This window comes from Lycorma delicatula, chromosome 6, assembly GCF_047948215.1.
Source record: "Lycorma delicatula isolate Av1 chromosome 6, ASM4794821v1, whole genome shotgun sequence".
NCBI classification, from domain to species: domain Eukaryota; kingdom Metazoa; phylum Arthropoda; class Insecta; order Hemiptera; family Fulgoridae; genus Lycorma; species Lycorma delicatula.
In genome coordinates this window covers 158755325-158772757 of record NC_134460.1, presented here as the reverse complement: position 1 = coordinate 158772757, position 17433 = coordinate 158755325, and the positions used below count along the sequence as shown (strand labels likewise).

General features: G+C 33.0%; 1 protein-coding gene across 1 annotated transcript in view; it reads left to right on the top strand.

The window, feature by feature from the left end:
• Nmdar2 (glutamate ionotropic receptor NMDA type subunit 2) overlaps positions 1-17433 on the top strand; it is a 694511-nt gene that overhangs the window by 617923 nt on the left and 59155 nt on the right. The window contains exon 10 of the mRNA XM_075369831.1: positions 435-544. Coding sequence (XP_075225946.1) covers positions 435-544 — 110 coding nt within the window. The remainder of the gene's footprint in view (positions 1-434; positions 545-17433) is intronic.

The window sequence follows — 17433 nt, the reverse complement described above, 5'->3', positions numbered from 1 at the left end:
TAGCTTCTGCATCCTCGGCTTGGACTAGCAGCACTCAAGCGATGACCACAGAATGCAGAACGAGGAAGAGAGGTAAAGAATTGGAAAAATTGTGGGGGTAAGAAGGAGAATTATACCGACAGAGAAACCATAACGCACGACAAAAATCCCCAACCAGAATATAGAAGCTCTGTCCATGCAGTGGATACACGTGCTGCCTGAATCGCAGTAACAGATTAGAGCATTTTTATGCGGTCGGGAATAAGACTGATCAATTGAGCAATTTGTATTAACCGGCCTAAGCATATGCTACCGCAATAATTACTTTTCCTTGACAAATTAAAAATCTTTCAAAGAACAGGTTCACGATTCCTAAAAGAATGATTTTCAAGCGTTTTATCTTTTATTGTTAATTTTAATAATAAAATTATTATTTTAATCGGTTTTATTTTCAGAACCGTTTGATACAGCTTCTTGGATGCTTGTTGGAGTTGCAGCTATACATGCTTCTACAATCACAATATTTGTCTTTGAATGGCTTAGCCCGTCCGGTTTTGATATGAAGGTAAGACTTTTAAATATATTTAGGATAATGGATTACTAAATACATATCATATAGTTTTTACCCGTTCGGTGCCGGTGATGCGACAGTAGCGTCACCCCTGTGTTTCCTCGGTGGCCGATAACACTGTCCGCTACCTGCACGATTATAAATTATCGTCATCAATCGAATGGTATACATCATTCGACTTCTATCCTTCAATACGATCGAGTGGCCAACGTATAACGTATACGTACTAATTTAACTACGTATTTATTTTATTTTTGCGCGTCATTTTTAGCTAACGTTATTTGCAAAACGATTTTTCCTACTTTCATTTTTCTGTCAGTTTACGTACTTTACTTACGTTAAATTCAAAAAAGTAGTAACAATGTACAAAATGTATCGCAATGTTATCTCATAAACTACTCTACTCGAGAAGATAATGGAAAAAATTTGTCCTAAATTGCTTAAGTATATATTCCGTAAATTGCTTTAATATATTAAATATTAATTATACGATATAATATTTAATAATATGTATTAAATTGCTTTAAATATGTCAAAAATTGTTTCGTTTACGAGTTGCGACTAGTGAAAGATTTGGCTTTTTTATGGTTTTTGACCTGAAACATCGAATAAAATAGGTCCCAGAACCATATCTGCAATAGTTTTTGAGAAATATGGGTGAAAATCAATAAATTGGAGTAAAAAACACTTTTTTAGACGTACAATAACTATGTTAAGCGGGTTTACAGCCATTAACTTTTAAGTTTTATCACTTAAAACTTTTAAACAAAACTTATAGAGAATTTAATTCTGAACAAACTAGAATAAGGTAAGTCAAATAAAACAAAGAAAAGTGAGAAAAATTGGAATTTTATTTAGAAACAACACACTAGAGTTAAACGTTATTATACGTACCAGTTTATACTAAATGATCAAAAATGGCCTGCCATTTTCAAGACATTTCTTGGCACGCTTCTGTACTATTTATGTTGTTCTTTTTAGTTCTTCAGGGCTGTCTTTAAGTTGCTCAGCCACATCCATAATGCGGACAATTAATTCCTCACGAGAATGTATTTTTTTATTATTTTTTTGTTATATATAAAATACAGTACTTTTCATGCATTCCCAGACGCAAAATCTAAAGGTGTTAGACCAGCCGATTTTGATGGCCAGGAATGTGTACCTCCACGACCGATTCATTTCTCTGGGAAATTGTGATTTAAATTTGCCGAAACGGCACAACATCGTGCTGGAAGTACACTTTGCGTCTCAGCGCTAGAGGAACATTTTCAAGCAGCTGCGCCTATTCTACTTGAAGAAAGTGGCAACTATCAAACGAAGCATTTTAAAACATATATTTATGTGAGTTTTTTCCATTATTTTCATGAATAGAATAGGTTGTGAATGTCCTGGGAGAACTTTGTGATATATTCAGTATATAATTATAAACATAAATTAAAAAAGTTCCATCAGTTTGGTAAAATCAAAAATGTAAGTAACTGTTTTTATTTTATGCATTTATTTTGTTAAATATACACACAAGCACACACACACACACACATATATATATATGTATGTATGTATGTATGTATTATTTTCAATAAAAATAATTTTCTTTTATATTCATTTAATTTTTTCACATTAATTTTATTCCCTCTACTTGTACTTTTTACCCTAACTTTTAGGGACTTCTTTTTGACTATTCAAAATAATTGTAATAAAATCAAATCGGTAGAAGGTTATAAATGATTTAGAGTATTAATATATGTGACAACCATCCGGTGGCAAACTTAAATAGATACCGTTATGGACCCGTTTTCGGTTGTAAAAACATACCCTCATGACGAGTCGCCCAATTAGAAACAGTACCACGGCCAGTCGCCGTACGGAACTACTACCTATACGAATGGCGAAGAGATCCGTATACCGACCAATAAAATGGACGTGTATACTTTGCTGTGCGAGATTTTTCTTCGCGTGAAAGGATCGTTAGTGGATACGGCATGCGTCACGAAAGATAAAAAGGCTACGAAAGCGCGTTTAGTGAACAACGCGGTGGCATTTATGTTTTAACAGATACGATACGAATTGAACGGAAAAGAGGTCAGTCGGGTGAAAAACCTCGTGGTAACAAGCACTATAAAGAACATTTTTTCGTTACGAGCAAGCGAAAAGAACGCGGTAGGTAATAAAGGATGGGTGTTCGATGATGATACGATTCTGCTAGAAGAATTCGGACGGTTTTATATCGATGTGCCATTGGGAATGTTGATGGTATTTATAGAATCTTTCAAGAGGGTGGTCGGTCGCGTGAAACAAAGACTGGTATGGAAAAGAACGAGTAATGATAATAGCACGATAGGGATTACAGAAGCTAACCGCGGGTCAAAACCGATAATAACAAAGATCTCTTGGGTCGTATCGTACTTACGCCCGGTGCTTAGAGAGGCGGTGAAATTGAATGACATAATTGTGTCAGAAAAAAGTTACATATGGGTTTCTATAATTGGGACACGTTCAAATTGTCGGGCGTGCCGCAGAATAATAGTAACACTTGGACTATACACATGACAACGCAAGACAAGAAGCCGCGTTGAATGATATTGACGTAACATACGACGAGGAAAAACGACGTCACTAAAGATACGGCTAAGTTTGATCACTGCAATTTGATGAATATCAGAGTGTATATTAATGCCAATTACTATCCGTACGAGTTTAGAGGGACGGCACTAAGATGTACAGGTTGTTTAAAAACTTTCAGAAATCACATTACGGCATGAGACGCCCATTGCGTCCGGCGTATAGTTTCTTAGAATTCTTGAAGGACGTTCCGATTTTCGTAGTCGATTGCTCACATCAGAATTAAACGTGAAATCCGGTGCGGTTGACTGCAAAGTACACTTTGATACCGAAAACATTATTCCCGCAAACACTACGGCGTTTAGCGTGGTCAAATACGAAACATTAGTAAAGTACGTGCCACTCAACGAAGTTGTGAATAAGATGAATCAAAAAAATGAATAACACGCTGTACATTACTTACTCTTTTTTCGTGACCTCCTTCATTGATATGAAATGACGTCATCAGAATCGGTACCGAGTGGTGAGATGTATCATAATACCACGACCGATACGCGAGTTCGTGATGCGGTAACCTAGCTATACTTTTGATGACTATATAACTTGAAAGGAACCCTTTAAGTTTACGCATTAGAGAATTACTATAGCACTTTGCTCCGAACTTATCGAGGTTCACTCTCTTGGTTTCCACCACTTGTTTGGAAAGCGTAATATTTACCGTCATTGAGAAAGTACAACAGTCCATCCACGTACCGAAACACTCCGTTGATTGCGGTTGGCGCTCCGGGAAACAATTCCGATACGATACCCGTTCTTTTACTGACGATCGAACATTCGTCTATTTCGGTGTAATAGATGTTACTTTTGTCGCAATTTAGTTACCATCCACCGTAAAGCGCTTCGTTCCCACCTTTCCATTTTATCGCGGCGCATGGTGCAACTGACAAACACAAGTTTCTCCAGTCTCCGTCGGTAAATAAAAACACGGTCGCATCGGCTGGAATTCCAGCTGTTTGCGGGGCCTTGTCCCGTAGGACTCTAGGGTGGCTAGGGCACCGCCCAGGCAGTTTAATTGGCCAGAGGTAGGCGCTTAGGCACCGACCTCGGTTAGATTAGTCTCAATGGAGGTTGTGCCCGGGGAGTTCGCCCCCCTGCACGATTTACTAACTTTAGCATGGCGATTTGTCTGATGGGAGGGCACACCTATTGGGGGTGATGGGTGAAATTGGTTGCGATCGACCAGGGTATATTTCCGAGCGGCCCTCTAAAATGGAGCTGTAGTGGGAGATTAGAGGTTATACTCAGCTCCCGACGGACCAAACTTGAGGACCTCTGGGACTAGGTTTATTGTGTTGGCTGTGCTCCGATCTCTTAAATTCTTACGATCCGTTGCGGTGACCGAATTGCTGATAGATACGCTGTCGTGGCATGCTTGATGCATCTATGCACTAGGGGTGTAGTGTAGTTTAGGCTGATTGCGGTAGGCGCGAGGTCTTCTTCTCCGCGAGTAGGCTTTAGTTCCTGAGGGCAACGTGGTAGCGTTAGGTGTCAGCTGTCTTCTTCGGAAGGCAGAACTCATTACTATCTCTCGTGGCGAATTACCGATGTAGATTCCCCTCGGGGCATTTGCATCGGTGGCATCTCACCGTGGCCGGCTGAACACTGTGGAATGTGATCAGTTTGAGGGTAGGAAGACGTCCTCCGTTAAAGGCATTACTGGCAAGGAACGGAGGGGTGGTGTAGCGACCTGACACGCTACGAGGCGGGATCTTCTCCCCTCGGGGGGGAATTGAGATGATGAAAGGTATCAGTCATGGGTTTATTTAAGAGTAAGCTGAGTTTCCCTAAGGGAACTAGGACTAAATTTCGTTGTTGCGATCAACATGTTTGGTGGAATATTATGTTTTATTTTGCCTCGAATTACGAGATATTCACGAAATTGGCTCATAATAAGTAGAACTAGGCGCGTGGTTCGCGCTTCCGCAAGCTCGGTTAGCTAGTTCAGAGGGCAACGATGTAGGACATTCAAAATGTCCGGGCGAGGCCTACAGCGAAGGCAATAAGCTGAGTTATTAAATCACCGGTGCAAATGTCTACCGAGGCATTTGCATCGGTGGCATCCCAACAAGGTCAGCCTTATTACTATGAGATGTAAAAAATCAGAGGGCGATAAACTACTCCCGTTAAAGCCCAAAAGGGCAAGGAACGGTTGCGAGGATGGTGGGGCGACCGGAACGTCACTAGGCGAGTGTCTTCCCCTACGAGGTTGGGATGATGAAAGGTATCGTATATTCGTTCCAATTCACCACCCGCCATAAAGCGGGTGTTTCGATCTTTCGCTTTTGTTACAGTGCCAGTGACGTATTTGTGTAGCGTCGTAGGTGACGACATATAGGTGACGTCATGGGTTAGTATAGGTTAGGTTGGTTGTGACGTCACATGACTTTCGGTAAATGAAACCGCGGTTATTAATTTTTGGCGTGGTTGAAAGGTCAAGGTTGCGCCAGAAGGAACGTATTACATTATCTCACCTAACAAATAGTTTTTAAAAGTTCGTTGTAAGATTATCATATTAGAAATATTTTTATGTAAAAGTAAAAATGAAAAGTTAGAAAATAAGAAGAGACTAGTGAATTTAAAAATCTGAAAGAATAAAGGAGTGGTTTTATAAAATTAAACTTCATAAGAATCAGTGTTGTAAGCTAAAATATGAGTTAAAAAGGTTTCTAATCTAGTTTATGAAATAGTTTTTAAATGCTTTTCTGTTTCAATCTTGTTACAACTTTTTTTCTCTTTAATCATTATAGTTACTATAGATTCTATTTCTTTGGCAAGCCTCTTTTTTTCTGTATAAAATTAAAATCTGTTTTTATTGATTTTTTTTGTGATGGTGAGGTGAATAAAAAATATTTACTTGTTGTGTTGATATTCAGATATAAAGTTTAATTTATCGTGAATTTTGTTTAGTCAGCAGAATGTAGTGTGTAAAGCCTAAATTCAATTCGGGTAGAATCTCAGTTTTCTTCTTTTAATAAAAAGGAACTCAACATATATAAATAATTTAAGAATATAAACCTCTGCAACAGCAAAGCAAATTTTTTTTGTAATGACATATTTCAAAATATTTCATTTGTCTGAGTGACTGATTGATTATCTTCAGTGATTTGTTTTATTGTTTTCACTAAGATGTCACGATAGTAGTTATTTTTAGTTAAACAGACTGTATTAGGATGCAGTCAAAACGTACGTAGGTAAAGTATATATATTAATTTTTATAGTAATACCATTGGTATTACTATATAAATTATTTATATACAAGTTTCCACTTACCAACAATCATTAATAGTAATGTTAGAGCGCTTTTGATTTATTAATCCGTCCTCAGGAACAATGATGTGTTATACATTATAATTATTTACTTCACACTTCATCAGTTACACTAAATTGAATTTTACAAAAATTTAAACAATTGATCGTCAAAAGGTATTATTGTTATATTTATATTTTTATAAAGTTAAATTTAGTATAATTGATGATGTATGAAGTAAATAATTATAATGTACAACATATCATTGTTCCTGAGGATGGATTAATAATCCGAAAGCGCTCTAACATTACTATTAATGATTTTTGGTAAGTGAAAACTATTACATAAATAAAGTATATATATATATATCATTCATAAAGTAGAACTTTTATCGTGGTTCTGCTCACACTTTATAGCTTGTTCATCAAAAACAACACTAAGACTAAGACATAATTTGATTATTCCTATACCTTTCAATTTACTGATGAGGAAAGTAAAATTAATCTTTTTAATCATCCCCCAGCCCCCATATTCGCCAGACATCCCCCCGTGTAACTTTTTTCTATTACCAAAAATAAAGAGAACCTTAAACGACCGTGGTTTTATAAGCATAGATGAGAATAAAAGCAAATAGCGGAAAGACCTAAACACTATTCCAAAGATCGTGTTCCAGAAGTTTTTCGTGGATTGGAAAAAGCGCTGGCATAAGTGTATAATAAATATCTAATGGGGACTATTTTGAAGGAGATAACATTAATGTAGAAGAATAAATAAAATTCTTTCCTAAAAACAAAAATTCTCGTTATATTTTGAACACATCTCATATATTTAAATCATGTGTGTAATATTGTTGTGTGTTTATACATTCTTTGATATTTGATATTCAACTCGAACATCAGAACATATAAAATTTGAATATTAACAGATGTCGTCCTGGTTTGTATAAACTGAATATTAATGTTATTGCCATTGTTAATAAATTGGTAATTTGTGTCTGTGGTAAGTGTTGACTACGTTGCTATAGAAAATCAATGTTATCTTTCATTGTATCTTTGTCTGAAGCTACATCGTATTTGACTAATACTGAACATTATACCAGTAAGGACAGTTCATTTTATGTATTTCTGGGACATTGTGTTTGACAATTGCATTCTGAATATAGATTTGCTTTTGCTTCATTTGTAATTTTGAAGACTACATAGTAGTAAGATGTTTTTAAATTTGTGACCAATTTTCTGTCTTAGATTATTTTATATTAATGTAATCTATTTTTTTATTTTTTTGTGTTATTGTTTTTATTTTTATGTATTTTGCACAAGAATGTATCGGAGAGTATGATATAACATTTGTTTGTTTTAGGTATTTTTTAATATTAAATTCTTTTATGGTCTTCTGATGACAGTGTTGTATTGAATAGTCAGTGGATACTTCTAAGAACAAATAATTTATACAAGTTAGGTCACTGAACATACTGTGAATTAAAATGTTCATTGTTAATGGTTTTCTGTATAAAATAAAAATCTGTTTTTATTTAGTTTTTTTATGATGATGAAGTGAATAAAAGATATTTATTTATTGTATTGATATTCAGGTATAAAGTTTAATTTATTATGGATCTTGTTTGTAACACAAATCATAGATGCAAATTACAAATTCACCAACTTTTATATTCCACACCAACATAAAAAAAAGAATCTTAACAAACTTGAGCATTATGAAGTATATAAATACATGATATAGTGCTAAACTGTCAGACACAATTCAGATCCAACAAACTATTCAACCGCATTCTATATACACACATAACTGATTTAAAAACCTATCAGCAATAATATCAGTTGACACTAGGGTAAGAACAGCACGTCACTAAAAATGTCATAATGATAACTTAAAAAATATTGAAGTTATTAAACATATTTATTTTAAAACCGAGTTTAATTTGTTGTTGTTATAAAAGTTTATATTTTTAAATGATCATTGCTGATTATCACTGACAAAAGCATCGCTAAAAAATTAATAAATTAATACTGTTTTGTCAGTTTAATTTTTTCAATAGATTTACCAAGGGTATAATTTAATATCATAACATAACTAATAATTTAATATTCATTACCTGTGTTATTAAAAATATTTCAGTTAGATATTTTCAGTTAGATATTTCAGTTTTAATATTTTTATATTTTTGTTTTAATATTTCAGTTAGAGTATTTCTTACTCTACTGAACAACTATTCACAAAATGTTTACCAACTGTGTAATTGTCCTTTTCGTTAGTAATTCCTTTTCAAAATTTTCACCAAATTTCCACAGATAATGAAAATAAAAATTTGTCTACAAATTTTCCCACAACATACACTCTATTAGTATTAACCACACTGTGGACAGAAAATAACATTAGAAAGCACAATTATGTTTGATGATTAATCTCTGCCATCGAAAAAAATAAAATAAGCATGTGCAGATATATGATCCATTCATATCCACATGTGTTTTTCCTTCTGGATATAGAATTACCTGCGTAGTACTCACAATAAGACTATTGACTCTCTCCAGTAGAAAGTCAATAGAGTCCTCAAATAGAATCATTGTAAAAAAAAAGTGAAATTAATAGACCCAAACTGAAATAGTGATACTTTTTACTTCCTTGTACGAAAGGAAGTATTGTGATCGTGAAAAATTTCGGTTTTCGGATTTCAATGGAAATATCCATTTTGACCATCCCTGAATCAATTTTGACTAGTTTCGGCAGGATGCCTATATATATTTATGTTTATATGTACTTAAGTATCTCACATAACTCAAAAATTATTAGCCATAGGATTTTGAAATTTTGGATTTAGGATTTTTGTAACATGTAGTTGTGAAATATTCCATTTTGATTGTAATCGACAGACCAAAACTGCCAATAAAGCCGAAAATTCAAAACAATTAGACTTTGGACTTATTCTAAGTGCAGTAATAAGCCCTCATTGAGAGCTTTTCTACGATATATTATAAGTGATACTTATTTTCATCGGTTCCAAAGTTATAGCCAAATAAAATTTTAATTAATGAAATATTTGGATTTTACAAGGGGAAGGCACATCAGTTCAAATTAGACTTCATCCCTTTCCTTTTTTTTACTTTTTTTTAATTTAAATACATTGATTTATTAATAATTATTAACCTCTGATTGTAAAAAAAGTTTTACGATACATAATAATTAAAAAATAACAATAAAAAAATGAAAAAATACCAGAAGTTACTAATGAAATAAAATTTTATGTACTTTTCATTTTAAAAAAGTGCGTATATGTAATTTAATGGATTTACAAGGAAGTCATTTAGTGTCCACATCGGTTTTTTAAATAGAATGTTTTGAATATGTAGGTAAAAAATAAGGGGAAGTGTTCCATTATTAATGAGTAAATATTATTTTTATTGTTTTACTTGTACCAGTAATAAAGCTATCAGAATATGAGAGCCAATGTGGTAACATTAAAAAAAAACAACAGAGATCTCAAATCAAAAATTATTATAAAAATAATGAAACCTATCGTTTAGAATTACTTTTACTTTCGTAACGGAATAGATATATTCCCACGAACCAATTCATTTCTACTACAATATGGTTATGAAACCACATCCATAAATTTAATATCTCTTGGATGGACTTATTTACACCAAATACTGTCATGTTTGGCAGTAGTCACAGGTTTGAGCGCTGCCCAGTGCAGCCATCAGTATCTCTTCTGACAGCGTACAAGTGATTTCACCCGTGTAATTTTTACTCCCACCATCCGTGAGACAAGTAGACTGTCATTAGAGTAATATTTATCTCTGAATGCATTCAGTTGTGTTTATATATAATAGAATAGATGGATTATGTAGTACACTTCATTGTAAATAAACATAATTGTTGCTAAAATGTATAAATTATAAGTAATATTATTTTCATATAAATCTGATTATTCCATTATATATTATTAAAATAATAATTAAATATATATATATATATATGTATAATTAATATATATAATTGACTTTTTAGTGTTTATGTCTAGAAATTTTTATTTTCTATAATTTATATATATTTTTTAAAAAAAGCTTTTAATTAATTTATGATTTATAAAAAAAGTTTTATATTTTAATTCTTGAATTTCAATTTTAATTTATCAAAAGATTTTTCATATATTATTAAAATTTTTTTTATATGTATTTTATTGTATTTTGATATAAACACTTAAAAAGTAAATTGCAACTGAAGATGTGGGTTGCCAGGAAAGTGTTATTGTAAGATATAAAAAAAGTGTCATGTTACTTAATTTATAATTTCTGTACATAGGTGGATCAAGTTGGATTATATATACAATATGTATTAGTACAAGACGGTATGGGTCTTGAAAAGATTGGCTTTAGAAAAAAAAATAATAATAATATATATATATATATATATAGTGCATTTGAAAAGTATCTGTATATCTGTTGGGCACAAGCACAACAATACATGTAACATTGACTTACCTTCCCAGTAGTTATTGGAAATGTCCCTATGAACATCTTTCTTTTTCTATTTAGCCTCTGGAACCACCATAAGGTATTATTTCAGAGGATGAATGAGGATGATATGTATGAATGTAAATGAGTGAAATTCTGTTCTCGAAGATCCTCACAGATTGTTCATGTGAAATGTTCTTGATGAAATCACGAGTAGCAGTTTGAAATTCCAGGAGGCTATGGTGAGGGTTTCCGCGATAAACATTATTTTTTTCATATACCCAGAATTAAAAATCCATGGACTTAGTTCGAGAACAAGATGGCCAGAAGTCCTTAGTAATCTCCAAAAACACCTTACACTAACTTCATAGACCGCCTGGCAGTACCCGCCGTCCATGCCATCTTTTGAATCCAACCATTATTAATTTCATGCTCGATTAGCTCTCCTGTGAACTATTGAATGATTTTACAATAACGCCTGAATTTATTGTTTGTGTAAAGAATACTGGGCCTGCTATTCTTCTTCTGGATATTTGCAATACATACAACAATCTTCTGATGATGTAGAGGAATTTCATGAATGGCAAGTGGGTTGCTGGCAGATTATAAACTTGAGTTCTGTATATGCATATTGTCTGATAAATGGTATCATATATATATATATATAGTGTGTGTGTGTGTGTGTGTGTGTGTGTGTGTGTGTGTGTGTGTGTGTGTGTGTGTGTGTGTGTGTGTGTGTGTGTGTGTGTGTGTGTGTGTGTGTGTGTGTGTGTGTGTGTGTGTGTGTGTGTGTGTGTGTGTGTGTGTGTGTGTGTGTGTGTGTGTGTGTGTGTGTGTGTGTGTGAGAGAGAGAGAGAGAGGGAGCGAGCGAGAGATGTCCATCTAGTAACTATTTAGATATTTTTCAGGTATATTGTAGAACACTTACGAAATTTATTAAACAGCTGCCCCTTTGGTTAGGATTATCATAGCCCAAAGTATTTTATACCTTATACCAGTATTTTTTTCTGTTTTTCAATGATTTTTAAAATGATGTGTCACAATTGTACTGTTTCCATTTAAAAAGTTCAGTTATCCCTCAAAGGAGCTTGGATGTTTGTTGATTATATCAAACAATGAATTGTTTTAAGATAAGAGCGTTTGTTAGATTTCATTTTTCTGTATTTAACTTTTGAAAAATTATATAAGGGTTTCAATACTTTATTAACATTCTGTATATTTTTATTTATGCATGGCTTTATATGTTTGCGAATTATTAATGATTTTTTTATTACTCATTCCCACCGATTTAAATTTCCCATAAATTGGAAATTTTCTGAATACATTCTAGTGTTTGTTCGTAGAAAGAGAAATATATTAATTCTGGAACTAAGAAGTTATGATATTTATTTAAAATAGAATATTTAACTATTTGATGTTAAGAAAGTCTCTTGTATTAAAGCCAAACTGAGTTCTATTTTCACATACGAACATAACAATCACTTACTAGGCATCACTTCTACGGCTCTATTGTATTATAATGTTTCACGCAGCTGAAACTTGTATCACAATGAGCCATTGTGATACAGATTTTCATTATGATAAAAGTGTTCAACCGATCAAAACCTATTCTTTGCAATCATTGACCAATCAGAAGGAAGTTTAATGTATCAGCTGTTTTTTATAAATTTATTTTAATCCGATTTAGTAGTTAGAAAGTAGTTTAGTAGTTAGCAAACAGTGGTTAATTTGAAAGTACACCAATAGGCAACTTTCTATATTACACCGTTTATCTTTTTTTTTAATTATGTCGGATTCTGAGGAAGAAATGTCTTTAACACCGATCGATATTAAAGAAAAGGCAGAACTTACGACTAAAAAATAACCTTTTGCTTCAGAAATGTATTTTTTTTAATGTATTTTTTGAGAATTTTTAAAAAATGTTTTGTAACGGTGATTTAAATCAATAATCCCAACATTTTCTCAATCGTAAAAAAAATACGGTATGTAACTTTCCACAATGGCCATTAATGCACGAGTGCAAAGAAAGTTACGATACAAGCGTTGGAGAGTGTCGTAAACTTCGCAAGAGTGCATAATATACGAGATTATATGTGAGCGTAATAAATATTTAATAATCATGATAAGCGTAGCCTTTTATTGAGGCCCTTCAGAGAAAAACAATACTACTTTAATTTGCTTCAAACGGAATTAATTTAATCATCCCACGAGAATTTGTTGTTTATAAATCACCCAGAATTTTTTTTTTTGTAGGCAACAGAAATACTATTGTTACAAACGGAATTTTTATCTACACGATCAGCAATGGTACGTCTGCCTGAGAAGCACAGTTCAAGTTTGTTTTTTTTAGAAGCCCGGTACGTCAGTAACCAGAATATGACTAAGGAAAATAAAATCGTGTCCGCTTTTTCTAAATGACATCGACAGAGATTTCTCCGTTTTTAACATGTCTTGCACCAGCGTATTCTTATGTAGAATGTGTGAAATTGTAAACTGCTTTGATTATTAAATCGTGCATTTAAATTAATGTTTTCGTAAAAACTACAGCTCCATTTAAGTATAAAAATATTAAGCTAATTATATTTAAATGTATCGTACAATAAACATTATTTTTTAAATTATGACAGTAATAATAGAGACAACAAATGCAAAATAATTAGCTTAACATTTAAAACAAAAAAAGTTGTAAAAAATATTTTAGTAAACATTTTGGTAAAATAAACTTTCAATAAAACTGTACGTGCTGCGATCTAGCGTATTTGGTTTATACTTAAATGGAGCCGTAATTTTCATGAAAGCATTAGTTTAGTCAAGTACATATTTTAATTCAGTGGTGACGATATAACATAGAAGATCCTCTTTTCTACCTTAAATTGAGCGTAACTAAAAAACGACTCGACCAATCTTAATCAAATTTTCAGTTGCACAACTACACTGCTACAGCATATCAAAATTTATGTGAAATTGATTATGTAGTTTTGAAATTTAAAATTTTGTACATGTCCCACCAAAAGTCTGTTACTTTTCTTCCAAAAAAGGCAATTACATTTAAAAAAACATGTTGGCTATAGTACTTTAGTTTCACAATTTTCTAAAATAAGATCTAGTATGAATGAAGAGGATTGGTGTTCAAAAAATCAGTTTTGAGGTTAAATCGTTTTGAATACGTGATACTAACATAACATGAAGTAAAAAAAAAATACAGCAGTGCAACATCCTTTCTTTCTTAACTAAAACCGGAAATTCACCCTTCTGATACATTTCTGTCACAAAGTTTTTCATCCGTTTTTTTTTTATTTATTTTATATTTGATGGATTTATTTGAAACATCATTAGCCTTCAAAAAAAAAAAAGTTTTTTTCAGCAATAAAAAAACCTTTCACCAGAAACATAGAAGGCGAAATACCTGAATCTTAATAAAAAAAAGAGATCGCAAAAAAAAATTCGTAAAAAGACCGCTAACGAGCTTGAGCTAAGTTTTTCTGGGATACTGTAGAATGTGTATTATTTTTTCTTCAAAGCTCTCCAGGAAATTGTCTTGAGGTTTTTCGTGGAAATATCATCACAATTAAATCATTTTAGATATAATTATGTTGTTATAACCTGTTACTAATCGATAACTTTGACAAACAAGATGGTGTATTAAAAATTTATTAAAATCATCTATGCGGTCGTGTTAGACCGCATATTTCATATCATTTATGCGGTTTTCGTTAGATTTTTTTAATTTAACTTACCTGGAAGAAACTTGCAATGAAACGGTGCTATGGATTTCCTCATTAAATGCATTTTGTAAAATGTAACAATTCGAAGTGCATAAATAAAATAAAAATATTGACCAATCAGATCGAAAATCTCTTCTTCATTTTAAAGGCAAGTAAACAAATAACATCCTAATTATTTTTACCTCGATTATTTATTAAAATCCGGTGTTTTTCCATGCCAAGGGCGGTATCAGCTACTGGAGTCATTGGAACTAGTAACCAAGACCACATGTGCAGCCGAAAAATCACAGACTTGTCTTAAGATCTTGATTTCAAAAGTTATTATTACGATTCTAAGCGTGAACAAACATACACGGAAAGCATCCGCAAGAATTAGCTACTCTCCTTTTTTGGTCGGCTCTTACGACAGGTAGGAGAAACAAGAGACGAGTACGTATTCTGCCACTGGTTCCCACGCGGGAATTTATTTTACTAAAATTAAAAATTAAAATTTCAAAACAAAATGGAAAGGCGATCGTTAAAAGAACATGAAACGTCGATCGTTAACAAACGTTGAGCACTTTTCATTGTAAAATAAACCATCACACGAACACCATGTAAAAAATTCAAATTTATTATCTTTTACAGAAATATTTTTTTTAACTGCTAATTTGACGAAATAAAGATTTGCAAGCAAAGTGATATAGAAAACTTAATTTCAGGTTCTCAAAGATAATCGCATGGAAACAGCTGAATATGGGTGTAAATAATATATTACTCCAAGATAATGGAAAATCTGTTTTAAAATAAATAGATAATTCACGAACAGAATCATATCCTACATAGTAAAAAAAAAACTGTTAATAATATTACAGGTGTAAAGTGTAACAGTTAATGTTACACTTTAATCAAGTGTAAAGTTGTATGAGCCTATCTATGCTTAAAACTATACAAAAAACACATTGCATGTAAACATAATAATAAAAAATAACGAACCGATCTCCTTAGAATTTCTGTCATTCATCCAAAAGGTTCGATTACCGGTCGGGCATGATAATCTTTATTCCCTACAAAGTTCCTTATTTCATTTCCTTCAGTAAGTTGAAGGACATCATGAAGAACATTCATTCGTGAAATTTGCGGAAAATCCATACACCTTACTCCAGAAAAAAAAACGAGAAAGATTGGCAGAAAAAACCAAAAAGTAAATAAGCAACGCAAGGGAAAGTGGGGTGACAGACCGCTTATGCGCATAAAAATTATTTATTTCTAACTTGCACGTTTATAATTTGTGCTAATTAACGTCGAAAATTTTCATAAATAAGATTGGATCGTGTGAAAATTACGATAGCTTTGAATTTATCAATATAGACTTTATTTTCTCGAATTTCCAGAATTAGGTTATTTGGTCGTCTTGTCCCATGAGCGGGTTAAAACTGATAATTAGGCGTCTTACTCCGCTCCGAATAAGTGTGCTGGGTATATTTAATTTTTAATAATATTATAAAAGATACGAAAACACCCTCAGTCTTGCCTTCCGGACCGTTTTTTCCCGCCTTTGACCACGAAAGTAACTGATATGATCGGGTTCTTCGGATGGTTTTAGAAACATCCCCATAGTGTTCACGGTCCGTTGAATTATAATGAACTTAAAGTATATAAATATCTACGACTACATGTTCCCTTATAATGTGTTCCTGGTACTACGTGTTACTCTAAATTTATATTTATAACGCCCCTAACGTACAAAATTATAGTAACGGAATCAGAAAACGTCGTAAAGCTTTAAAATATCCGGTAACAAACGTCACGCTTCCGGATACTTCCACGGAAAAGTGTTGATAATCAGCTCCGAAATAGCACTGGAAAAAATATTGATTGATTTGTCAAGTCGTTTGTATTTAATAATTTCAAGGAAAATCCGCATTCGATAAACGGTGGCAGATATTTCGTTGACTTGCTCTATCGAATCATCACCTGATTTTCCAGCGGATTAATGAGATAATAAATATGTTTCGCTTAAATAGTGCGACATAATTTAAATGTTAACATTAAAGATCACTTTAGATCGATTCGGATTTTCACTGATTTAGAACGATTGAGATTATTACTTTTCCGTCTAGATAGCGCTACAGCAGTGCTAGATCTCTAGAAGTATTGTAATCGGTCCAACTTGGACATATGCGGTTTCACCGGATCTTCACGTTTTTATACCTAAGGAATCCAAAAGAAAAACAGGACGGAAATTTTCTGGATGTTATTGTTCGTATGTACGTGTGTTCGGTGTTCGGGTGTTCGGCCTTTAGATAACCTTATATATCCAGAATTAATGGATCGATTTTGACCAAACTCGGTCAGATAATTTCTATATATGGAGGATTGATGCCGTAATTGTCATCTTAAAAGGTCAAGGGAGTGAGGCTGTAGAGCAAGGTCACCTTCAGCAGCTCGAAATTTCAGCTCTAATTAAGGTTATATTTTTCATTTGTTAACAATTAAAGAATAACAATATATGCAAAAAGAAAAATTTGAAAAATCGCGCCCTTATATCAAAAAATGCTGTTGTAATCGTCTGCTACGTTGTAACGTTACAGGTGAGCGATATAATTAAATAAATGAATAATATTTAAAGTGTAAAAAAAGTAATTCGTTCTGGGTGAGTCTTGAAATTCGATCGGCCGGTTAATGCGGAACCAAGCGTATTAAACCTCGCGGCTATACCAATCTGCCGGTGCGCAAACAAAATTTATTCATGTACTCGTTAAGTTGTGAAATTACATCGGTTGAGTTAGTGCCAACAGTCGCCCCTAGTATCGCCACACCCGCGCGAATTAA